The following is an 11,357-nucleotide window of genomic DNA, read 5'->3' as shown; positions in this document are numbered from 1 at the left end:
ATATTTTCAAATCATCAGAGGCTAAAGAGGTGCCTAATTTATTTATTTTTTTGCTAGAACTACTGCATGTAAATAATTTCTTAAAAATTGAAGAATTATGCTTATCATTGGGGAGAAGTAGGCAAGACTTTATTTTAAAATACAATGACAATACAGGACATGAAAACACATTACTGGATTTACACATTTAATTATTCCATCACGGGATACAAAGGGAGTCATCTCGACAGCAGGTTGTGAAAAAAATAGTTCTTGTGAGCAGTCCTTGATGGTAACAGTCACTTCAAACCTCCAAAAAGTTGGGGTCTCTTTTGAAGAACGTTTTCATCCAGAGCAGCCCCGACAGCCACAGTGAGTACACTCAATTATTCTCCCCTGTAGAATGAAACCAACAGATCAGTGAAAACATACCATAAAGTTATGCAAGATGTAAGGGCGGGGGGAGTATTTTAGAGTAGGGATATTTTTTAATAGGACAGGAATTTCATACATTGTATACACAGTACATGATTGAGATTCTGAATATACAAGGGGAGAAGAAAGTGTAGAAAGCATGGCTGCAAATGACTTTTAAAAAGCAACATTCCTTACCACTTCCAGTTTACTTTTGGGCACTCTACAAATGCAATTGGTTCCAAAATTGGTATCGCGGGTCTGGATGCAGCGTAAGCAACAGAGGTTTTCATATCCTTGTTTCTTCCATTTTGCAATCAAGTTTTTGTCTGCGTATCCTTCTCTGATACAATATTCATATAATTCTACATAGGGCAGATAAAAATGAAAGGGTGAATAGAGCCCTCTTGATTAAATGAGCTAGAATTTGGAAACAAAGGTGAGCATTGGTAAAGGTGTATGGAAATGGCCTTGAAGAAGGAATTCAGTAAATACCACCACCCGTTAGAAACATGTTAAATTCCAATTAAGCTGATTTATTGTTCGTACCTATACACAAGGATGTACTCAACTAACAGCATTAAATTGGTGTAGACAAGAATTAACAGAATTCAACAGGAGTTGGACTGAGATTGCTTGTGGGAATGTAAGGATTCTAGGCTGATTCCTTGCTTGACTCTACCCCCCCAGGGTGTCTGTCCTGCATAAGCAGAACTGAGAAAGAAATTCAACATTGTTCCACCTTTTTTTGCTATTGACGGGATACGGAGAAACTATGCTAGGCTTTCAAGATTCTGTTCCAGTAGTCTTTGAAGTCCGACTTTCCTGACTTGACCAACCTCAAAGGGCTGGCTATTTTTCCCTCCCTACATGACAAAAAGACAAGGTTTCATCTTTTCAAGGAGAGATGAAAGAGCTATCTTACCTCTGCTAATGGCTTTCCTTTTGTAGAAGAGATCAAAAATATAGCGTGTTTTCTGATGATGAATTCTGAAGATGGGCCAAAGAGATTCCACTTTTCTTTTTCCTTCATGTGGCTCAGTCTCAGCTGAGAGAGAAACGGCACAGACCACAATATTATTTTCTCATTCCCACATACTTCTTTCCGTTTTTCTATAACGTGTGCAGCTAAGCCAGCCTTTCTCCCCTCTTTCTTTCTCTTACCTTCTCTCATTTTTTGATCCAGTTCATCTAAGGTTGGTTCAATCAATTCCCAGCCATCTGGAGGTGGTTTTCTGCTCCTTTTCACCTTGGGCATCTCTTCAAGAAGGAAGACAACCTGCAGAAGAAACATTTGAGATGTATGTATACAGTCTGATGAGGAAGACAGCAAATGAAATGGTGTTTGTGTGTGTGTGAAAATGTCAGTAGGAGACCTAGGACAGTGAGAATCTTATGTCCAGTTGATAAAAGCTAAATCCTAACCGTGTTTCTTAAAACTTTTTTGTTTCCTCCAGAGCCCTTCTCACTTAAAAATAAATAAATAATGGATCCTAAAAGAGTTTATATGGGTTATATTGAATGAAGGTAGTCCTTGTTTAGCGACTGCCTCATTTGGAGAAGGGCCAGGGGGGCAGAGAATGCATCGGTTTTAATTCAAAATATATTAAGAATTAAAACCGACACATTCACTGCCCCTTCCCCCAGCCCTTCTCCAAACAAGGCAGTCGCTAAACAAGGACTACCTGCATTCTATGAAATGCATCACTTCCAATTCTGAGTATGGCAAATGTCGTCCATCAATATAACCCACACAAAGCAAAGCTCTTTGGGGGGAGAGGGGTCCCGAGAGGGAAAAATACAGGTTAAGAAATGCTACCTGGAGGGATCTTCTGCTTATGCGGGGCGGAGAGGTGGGCTGGACTAGAAGACCTCCAAAGTCCATTCCGACACTGTTATTCTGTTGTCCTTGGAGACAATTTTGGAGAACCATTTGCCCACCATGTTATATACTAGGATCTCCTGCTTGGGCAGGGGAGACTGGACTCCAAGGCCCTGTCTTAACAGAGTTGGAAGGGGCCTTGGAGGTCATCTAGTCCAAACCTCCCCATGGGGGTTAGAGGGTCCCTCCCAGCTCCATTTTGATTCCGGATCTTTTCGAAGCTGGACTCCCCAAGAGCAGCTTTCCTCCCTTCTTCCAAGCGGGATGGCCGGGCTTCCACGGGGGGAAAAGGCCGCTTACCCAGGCAAGTCACACCGGCGAGTCCCGCTTCGAGCAAGAAACTCGCCCGGTGGATTTCTGCCAGCCACGCAGCGAGGCTTTAAACACGGGACAGGCAGGCAGACAGAGGCGGGGCACTAGGGAGGAGCACGGTCGGGTTTTCGGGGTCCCCCTTCTGGTCCGACGGGGGGGGGGCTACTTACGGTTTTTGCGGGGGGCTGTTTTCCTCTTCCGCCTCTCCGGAGCTCCCGTCGCCCTCGCCGTGACGTCACCAGAGGGCCAGGCCCTCCTTGGCACCGCCGTCGCTTCCCAGGGGGCTTTTTCCTCGTCGAACCGTCCGACCGTCCGTCCACGAAAGTTGCCTGTTCGGCCCTGCGCCGGAACTCAGGCGAACCGCCTCCAAAAAAAAAATAAACCTCGAACGAACCTCCCGCTTCTTCGGAGAGGCCCGAGGCTTCTTCACGCGGTGCTTTTTAACCTTCCCGCCCTAAAGCTCTCGCCGTTTCCCGTCAGGCGGTAGACGAGACAACCTCAGAGCTGGCAACCCACGGAAAGGAGGCGGCCGGGGGGGGGGACCTTAAACGGACGCCGACGTCCACGACGCCGGTCCCACTTCCGCTTCCGGATCGCTCCCAGCTCGGGGCGAAGCGAGGCGTGTGAAAGGGGGGGGGGTGGCGGGAGGAGAAGCAGGACGACTCGCTCGCCGTCGGAGCCGCCATCGTTGCCGGACCTCGCTATGCCCAAAGGAGGTGAGCGCCGGCGTCCGCCCCGCGGAGGCTCCTTCCTGAGGGAGACCCAGCTCCCCAGGCAGCTGGGCTACACCCCCCCACCATCGTCCCCGGCCGTGCCCCATGGGCGTTGTGACCCGATGTCCCCCTCCCCCCTCTCCCCCGGCTGGAAGGGCCGGGATGCCTCGGGAGGCGCTTCGGGCCTTTCCCTGAAATAAAAAAGAAACATTAAAATGAGGCGGGGGTGGGGGGGTTGGACATCATTCCAGGGCTGCCCCCCCCCTCGAGAGCCCCCCCCAGCAGGTTTTTAAAGAGGCGGGGGAACTAATTAGTGTCAAATCAGGGCTGGGGGGGCCTCCATGAGAGCCACATCTTGGGAGTGGGGGGGGGGTTTAATTAGGGTCAAATTAGAAGGTGGGGGCTCAAAAAGAGCTAAACCAGGTTGTGGGTCTTCATTACTCTCAACAAAGAGGATGGGAGGGTCTCAAAAAGAGGCAAATGTGTGGGTGGGGGGCTTAATGTCAAATCAGGACGGGGGGCGTCCTATGAGGGCCCCATATTGGGGTAGAGGGGCTTAATGTCAACATAGGATTGGGGGAGTCTCAAAAAGAACCAAATCGGGGGTGGGGGTCTCAAAGACAGTCAAATCAGGTCTTAAGGAGAACCAAATCGGGGGAGGGGCTTAATTAGTGTCAGATCGAGGCTTGGGGAGGCATCCATTAGGGCCACATATTGGGGTGGGGGGCTTAATTGGTGTCCAAATAGAGAAGGGGGTCTCTCAAATGTGGTGGGGGGTTAATTAGTGTCCGGATAGGTGGGGTCACAAAAAGGCAAATGAGTGGGTGGGGGCTCGATTAGTGTCAAATCAGGGGGTCCCAAAGACAGTCAAAGTAGAGGAGGGGGTCTTAAGGAGAGCCCAATCAGGGAGGGGCTTCATTAGTGTCAAATCAGGAGGTGTGTGGGGGGCTTAATTAGCCCCGGGAGGGGACAGCGGAGGGAACCCTCCCTGCCTATCCCTGTCTTTCCTTCCTGACACCCCCCCCCCCATTCTCCTCCTATGCGGTGCCTGGGTGGATTGCATCAGCCAGGAGGATCTGCTGGGAGGGCTTCCCTCAAGCTAGCTGTCAATCAGAACAGTTGGGGGAAGGAGGGGGGGAGTTGACAGCCTCCCTTTCCACATGGGAAGCCCGGGCGGGGGAGGGGAGGGGGCGTTGAGTAGGGGGTCCCGGATCTCAGATTATACCTTGCAGGCGAGGAACTCCTGGAAATGCCCCCTCCACCTCTTTCCTTGGGCAGCAGAAGGCGCCTTCTGAAGAGCTGCCTGCTTTGGGGTGTCCCTCCGCCTTCTTCTCTCTTTAAAACTTTGTTGTTGTTCTTTTCATGCTGAAGTTACTGGGTTTGGGTCAGGAAACGTCTGCTCAGAGAGCGCCAAGGCCCACCCCACCCCCGCCGTCTTCTCCACTTCTCCCCTGCTCAGTTTTGCAAACCACACTCCCTTCTAGCCCCTGATGATGTTCCCTAGGTGGGGAATGAAACGTCTGCGGCAAAACAGCCAAGCTCAGAGAGGACCAAGGACCCCTCATTTCAATCCTAAGCTACAAATATTTTCTTTTGTAGTTATTTTTTTCTCCATCTTTCCCCCCCTCCTAGTCCTTAGGATGAGGAGGGTCTCCCTCCTGAGCCTGGATTGTGGATTTCCTAAAATAATAGTAGCATTTAGTAGTAGCACATACCACCCCATTTTGCTTTGCTTTGCTTTACTTTGGACTTTTTACAATGTTATAAACATGATTTGCACCAGACTCCTCATTTTACCCATCTCGGAAGGATGGAAGGCTGAGTCAACCTGAAGCTGCTTGGGATCAAACTCCTTGCTGTGTGGCAGAGTTTGCCTGCAATGCTGCATTCTAACCTTCCTTCCTTCCTTCCTTCCTTCCTTCCTTCCTTCCTTCCTTCCTTCCTTCCCTCCCCCCCCTCCCTCCTTCCTTCCTTCCTTCCTTCCTTCCTTCCTTCCTTCCTTCCTTCCTTTCCTCCCTTCCTTCCTTAGCAACAGCAAACTTATATCCTGCTTCACAGTGCATTCCAACTCTCTCTAAGCGGTTTACAGAGTCAGCCTCTTGCCCCCAACAATCCGGTTCCTCTTTTTACCGACCTGGGAAGAATAGAAAGCTGAGTCAACCTTGGGCCCGTTTGGATCGAACTCCTTGCTGTGTGGCAGAGTTTGCCTGCAGTGCTGCATTCTAACCGCTGCACCACCCCAGCTAATCAGCAGTAACACTTAGACGTACATACCGCTTCACAGTGCCTTACAGCCCTCTCCCTAAGCTTCCCACTCCACTCCGCCCCCCGTGGTGTATGTGTGGGTGGGGATGGGTGCATGCTGATGTGGGCGAAGACCGTCGTATCCTGGAAACTCACTGATTCCACTGATGGGAGTCTAGGCCTTGCCTGCCAATGGATGCCACACAACCTAGAGGAGGTAGAAGAAGAAGAAGAGGGGGGAAGTAATCTTTCAACCCACTTTTTACTTGCAGGTAAAAAAGGAGGCCATAAAGGCCGAGCGCGGCAGTATACAAGCCCGGAAGAGATCGATGCCCAGCTGCAGGCCGAGAAACAGAAGGCCAGGGTAAGGAGCCAAGCGTCCTAAGTGCTGCTGACCAGCCCCAAATGTACGTTGCTAAATGAGATGTGAATCGCTGCGGCTGTTGAATGAGTAACACGGCTGTCCAATCAACTTTGCTTGTCCGACGGTCGCAAAAGGAGATCTCACAACCCCGCGGTCAGCATTCCAACTAGCGCACCCGTAGAAAGCAGAACTCTGAGGCCGGCAAATTCCTCAAAGCAGAGTTTTATCGGATGCATCATATTGGCGCAAACAGGTGGAAAGCCGACTCTTAAAAGTTCCCGCAGCTTTTGCCCAATTAAAAGTTTCCCCTTTCCTCCTGCAAATCACTGGCTGCGCTGTCCAATCCTGTTGCTGGCTGGTTGCTTGGTTACTCGGCTCCTCCTCTGGTGGCTGCCTGTGAGAATGTCTTTGGTTCCCACAGGGGAAAAAAAAAAACTATTGTTTTGGCTACAAAACCCCACCTGACTAGTCCCCCCAGTCAGCTGTGTGGCAACCCTGAAGCCTCCAAGATGGCTTCGGCCACCCTCACCTCAGGGTTGACACCTGGGGAGACAGCAGCCGTCATAAAGATGAGTTGGTTGCCAACTGCCTGGATTCTGTGCCCCGATGAACGGTCATAAGTCTGTTTATACTAAGGTGGCGTAGGCTGAAAATCAGAGGCCTCCCCTTGTCGTCCTCCCAACATCACCCACGTCTCCAGGCGGTCACAGAGAGGAAGGGCGGAAACCCAGGCACCCCTTGAGTGAAGCTAAATCGCTCCCAGCGGCTCTGATTCTCCCCCCACCCCAAAAAAAGATCTTCCCCGCGGCGGTTCTGGTTTGCTGATGCTTCTCCTTTCCACAGGAAGAGGAAGAGGAGCAAGAGGAAGGCGGCTCTGGGGCCTCCGGAGAACCCAAGAAGAAGGAGAAGTCGCTAGATTCGGATGAGAGCGAGGAAGAAGAGGGCGAGGACTATCAGGTAGAGAGAGAGGGGGTGGGGGGGGCGGAGTTGGAGAAGAAGACCTTTCCCAGTTTAGGACCAGGAAGCGTGATGAGATGCTCTTGGCTTTCATCCAGCTGGTCGACACTTCTACACACACATGCACACGCACACACACACACTATGCTGCCTTGCGTTCCCTCATCAAAACTCCAGAGTCTGGCTACCCGTTGCCCCTAAAGCCAGCCTTCCTAGGTGGGCCAGACTGAAACAGACCGGATGAGCTGAGCCGGCGTTATTGTAAGGCCACGTTAACAGACTCCTGCAAGTACAGATTCTCCACGTCTCTTCTTACAGCCTAACAAGTTGGGGAGGATTGTTTATGTCTGCCTCCCCTTCTTCTCTTTCCCTTCCCTTCCCTTCCCTCCTTCCTCCCCTCCCCTTCCTTCTTCCTTCCCTCTCCTTCCCTTTCTCCCCCTCCCTTCCTTTCCTTCCTTCTTTCCTTTCCCCTCCTCCCCCTTCCCTTCTTCCTCCTCTTCCTTCCCTTCCTCTTCTTCCTTTCCCTCCTTCCCTTCCTCTCCTTCTTCCTTCCTCTCCTTCCCTTCCTTTCTCCCCTTCTTCATTCTTTCCTCCCACTTCCCTTCTTTCTTCCTCTCCTTCCCTCCATCCCTTCCATCCATCCACCTATCTACTCTTCCTTTCTTTCCCCACGATGCAGCCTCTAAGGACGACCACTCTTATCCAACCATTCCCTGGTGGGCATCTCTTTCCTCCACCCCCCAAGGCCATTCCCACACAGCCGTCACACCACTCCCTTCCGGAAAGCCCTTCCAACCGGCTCTCTTTTGTTGTTGCCTTTTCATTCCAGCCAAAGCACAAAGGAGTGGAAGGCATGATCGACATAGAGAACCCCAACCGTGCGGTACAAACCGCTAAAAAAGTTACTCAGCTTGATTTAGAGAGCCCGAGGGAATTGTCGCGGAGAGAACGGTAAGATCCCTCTGAGATTGAATGAATGAATGAATGAATTCTTTATCGGCCAAGTGTGATTGGACACACAAGGAATTTGTCTTGGTGCAAATGCTCTCAGTGTACATAAAAAGAAAAGATACATTTATCAAGAATCATAAGGTGCAACACTTAATGTTAGTCATAGGGGAGGAGGAGAAGAAGAGGAGGAGGAGGAGGAAGAAGAATGAGTGTACATAAAAGAAAAGATACATTTGTCAAGAATCATAAGGTACAACACTTAATGATAGTCATGGAGAGAAGGAGAAGAAGAGGAGGAAGAAGAATGAATGAATTCTTTATTGGCCAAGTGTGATTGGACCCACAAGGAATTTGTCTTGGTGCAAATGCTCTCAGTGTACATAAAAAGAAAAGATATGTTCATCAAGAGTCAAGAATCATCAGGTCCAACACTTAATATTCATACGGGAGGAGGAGGAGAAGAAGAGGAAGAAGAATGAATGAATTCTTTATTGGCCAAGTATGGTTGGACACACAAGGAATTTGTCTTTGGTGCAAATGCTCTCAGGGTACCTAAAAGAAAAGATGTCAAGAATCAAAAGGTACAACACTTAATAATAGTCGTAGGATTATATAGTCATAGGGCATATAGTAAATAGAATATAGTCATAGGGGACAAACAAGCCATCCAGTGGAGAGGAGTGAGCAGTCTTGGCCTCTTAATTCCCTCCATTTTCCAGGAATTAGCCAAAGGTTTGGGAGGGAGATTTAAACCACGAGGGGGTTTTTTTTAACGCTTTTTTAACCCCAGCTCTCCAAAGCCCCCTGCTTACTTGGACCTTTTGCCGACTCTCCCTCTCTCCCCACCCCTCCCCACCTTTGCAGAGAAGAGATTGAAAAACAGAAAGCAAAAGAAAGGTACATGAAGATGCACCTGGCCGGGAAAACGGAGCAGGCCAAGGCCGACCTCGCCAGGCTAGCCATTATCCGGAAACAGAGGGAAGAAGCAGCCAAAAAGAAGGAGGAAGAGAGGAGAGGTAAGGAGGGAACGTTTGGCTGAGGCTAAAGTGGGCCGAGGCTTTGGGACCCCTTTGCTGTCATGGGTAGGTCTTGGCTTAGAACCATTCAAAGTTACAACGGCACTGAAAAAAATGGGCACATGACCGGTCCTCGTACTTAGGACCACTGCGGCGTTCCTGTGGTCCCATGATCAAAATTCAGGCGTTTGTCTGAATTCCTAATCCCAGATTATATATGACAGATGCCTCTCCCCTACTGCCTCCACTGGGAGGGGAAGGCAGATCATGTTATGGGTCCCACGACTTAGGGATGTTCCTCTGGTGAGACCCCAAACAAGGGGCCTGCTCAGTGGTGGCCCCCTTCTCTGTGGAACATCGTTCCCCCTGAAGTGCAGTTGTTGTTTTTCCAAAGGGCCCTGAAGTCTTGGTTTTTGGGGTGGGCCCAGGGCTAATTTGATGGTGCTGCTGCTGCCATGAAGGATTGGGTGGGTTTTTATTACGTGGTAGGTTTTTTTTTTTAAGTATTGTTTAAGTATTTGTTATGTGCTGGATTTTTTAAAGTATTTAAGTCACTTACGTGTGAGGGGAGAGAGGGAGGGAGGGAAGAGATGGAAATTAGAAGAGGGGGGAGAAGAATGAAGAGAAAGAAAAAAGAAAAGGAAGGAAAGAGATGGAAATGAAAGGGGAGGAGGGAAAAAGAAAGAAGGAAAAAAGAAAAAAGGGAAAGAGAAGGAAAGGAAAGGAAAGGAAAGGAAAGAGCCACCGGCCCTTCATAAAAGTAGCTGATCTGGAGTTAAATCCCTTTCCGTAGCAATTCTTATGTAGAAAGGTGGATGACGGAGGGAGGGAAGGAAGGAAGGAAGGAAAGAAGGAAAGGGATGGAAATGAAAAGGGAGGGAAGGAGGAAGAAAGAAGAGAGAAAGAAGGAAGGAAAGGATGGATGGATTCAGCTGTTCTTCCTTCTCTGGTTCTCCCCTCCCCCCACCCAGCTAAAGACGAAGCGGCCATGGCAGGCAAACGGATGCAGTCACTGTCCCTCAACAAGTAAAGGCAGCCCCCCGTCCCCCGAGAGGAGGGACACCCCCGGGACGGTGCTGGGCCTGGCACCCTTCGGACTCGCTGCGGCGTCCTTTCCCAGAGAGGCTGCAGGAGGAGGACAGCGGCAGCGACGGTGGCCTCACCCGTCACCTCTGAAGAGACACTGACCGCTTCCGTGTCTTGTCTTCATCTGGGCACAGAATTCCACGGGATTACATTTTTTTTGTGGGGTGGGGGGCTGGTGGGGGGCAAGCAGGGGAGGGAAGAGCGGCAGGGGAGGACACTCTTCACCTTGGGTGCAGAATCGCGACAGCAACACCCGACGGTTGCATTAAAATGACCGTTTGGGGGAAAGGGGAGGGTGGGGGGGAGAAACGGCCAGCGGCCGGACGTTTTGATGTGTTTTTGATTTCGGCTGGGAGGCCAACGGAGGCGGAAGGTTTGCTGGGGAGGGGCTCGATTGCTTCAGCTAGCTTCCGGGGAACTGGGCAGGGGGGGAGAGGGGGGGGCAGGATATGAGTAGCTCGGACCCAGTGCAGATGCACTTCCAAAAATTATGGGGAGGGGGAAACGCGGTGTGCTTTGGCATGGACTTGGGCTGCAGAAGAGTCCAGGGGAATGGAAGAGGTGTGGGGCAGAGGTGGAATCCTTGACCATCACCAGCCCTCAACCCCCTGGCTGTTTGGTTTTCCCTTTTCCACCCAGTTATTGTTATTATTATTATTTTAAAGCTGTCCTTTTCATTTCTTTCCTCCTCCTCTGGAATTCGATAATGACTTACTTTAAAAAAAACACACACACAAACAAACCCTGGGGGAAAACGAAAAACCAGAGAACGCATCTTCGGGATTGTGCATCTTTCTGGAATAGAGGCAGGCGAGAGAGAGAGAGAGAGAAAAGAAAGAAAGAAAGAAAGAAAGAAAAACCTGTATATTTGGCTGAATAAAGTTTAAATTATCATAACGGTTCTGGTCCGGTGCCTTTTTACACAGTTGGGGCCGCGTTTGAACATCCCCTGAGAAATGGAATGAATGAAGTCCTTTTTTCCTCAGGGCAGATAACCTCCATTTAGGGGTTCCTACAAGACTCGCAGTGGCTAAGAGGCTGAGCTTGTCGATCAGAAAGGTCGGCAGTTCGGCGGTTCGAATCCCCAGCGTCGCGTCACAGAGCGAGCTCCCGTTCCTTGTCCCAGCTTCTGCCAACCTAGCCGTTCGAAAGCATGTAACAAATGCAAGTAGAAAAACAGGGACCCCTTTGGTGGGAAGAAGGCAACAGCATTCCTCCGTGCGCCTTCAAAGGCGTTTAGTCCCGCCGGCCATGGAGACGTCTTCCGACGGCGCTGGCTCTTCTTTCCCCAGGGCCATCCCACTGGGGAATTCCAAAATTTGAAACCCTGCCAGCGAGGATCAAAAATGAAGCAGGCCCCAACTGAAAGCCGTTCGTTTAGTGGCCGGTCAAAGACATCGAAAAAAGGGATCATTTTTCACCCTTACAACGGTTGCAGC

General features: G+C 50.2%; 2 protein-coding genes across 2 annotated transcripts; one reads left to right on the top strand and one right to left on the bottom strand.

The window, feature by feature from the left end:
• Window positions 1-110: 110 nt before the first annotated feature.
• BUD31 (BUD31 spliceosome associated protein) lies at window positions 111-2,818 on the bottom strand. The gene is made up of 5 exons (XM_026704326.2): window positions 2,758-2,818; window positions 1,558-1,672; window positions 1,319-1,441; window positions 592-758; window positions 111-375 (listed from the first exon to the last, which is right to left on the bottom strand). Exons 2-5 carry the CDS (start codon window positions 1,649-1,651, stop codon window positions 325-327), a joined length of 435 nt encoding a protein of 144 aa, XP_026560111.1. The 5' UTR covers window positions 1,652-1,672; window positions 2,758-2,818; the 3' UTR covers window positions 111-324.
• A 291-nt stretch (window positions 2,819-3,109) lies between these two features.
• PDAP1 (PDGFA associated protein 1) lies at window positions 3,110-10,815 on the top strand. Its single transcript, XM_087942006.1, has 6 exons — window positions 3,110-3,303; window positions 5,817-5,908; window positions 6,752-6,865; window positions 7,695-7,816; window positions 8,681-8,832; window positions 9,804-10,815. Exons 1-6 carry the CDS (start codon window positions 3,291-3,293, stop codon window positions 9,860-9,862), a joined length of 552 nt encoding a protein of 183 aa, XP_087798132.1. The 5' UTR covers window positions 3,110-3,290; the 3' UTR covers window positions 9,863-10,815.
• The last annotated feature ends 542 nt before the right edge of the window (window positions 10,816-11,357 follow it).

Source organism: Pseudonaja textilis, chromosome 14, assembly GCF_049901715.1.
Source record: "Pseudonaja textilis isolate UNSWEBS1 chromosome 14, rPseTex1.2, whole genome shotgun sequence".
NCBI lineage: Eukaryota > Metazoa > Chordata > Lepidosauria > Squamata > Elapidae > Pseudonaja > Pseudonaja textilis.
The sequence above is the reverse complement of the archived record's forward strand: the minus strand, read 5'-3'. Positions and strand labels throughout refer to the sequence as shown.

What these genes read in the sequence shown, in the direction of transcription:
- PDAP1 (XM_087942006.1), top strand. An exon ending in CCGAGAAACAGAAGGCCAGG is followed by an intron (nt 5,909 to 6,751) that starts GTAAGGAGCCAA and finishes TCCTTTCCACAG; the next exon opens with GAAGAGGAAGAGGAGCAAGA. An exon ending in GAAGGAGGAAGAGAGGAGAG is followed by an intron (nt 8,833 to 9,803) that starts GTAAGGAGGGAA and finishes CCCCCCACCCAG; the next exon opens with CTAAAGACGAAGCGGCCATG.
- BUD31 (XM_026704326.2), bottom strand. Translation starts at nt 1,651, where the DNA reads ATGCCCAAGGTGAAAAGGAGCAGAAAACCACCTCCAGATGGCTGGGAA. An exon ending in GGATCAAAAAATGAGAGAAG is followed by an intron (nt 1,442 to 1,557) that starts GTAAGAGAAAGA and finishes TTTCTCTCTCAG; the next exon opens with CTGAGACTGAGCCACATGAA. An exon ending in AAGGAAAGCCATTAGCAGAG is followed by an intron (nt 759 to 1,318) that starts GTAAGATAGCTC and finishes TGCCCTATGTAG; the next exon opens with AATTATATGAATATTGTATC.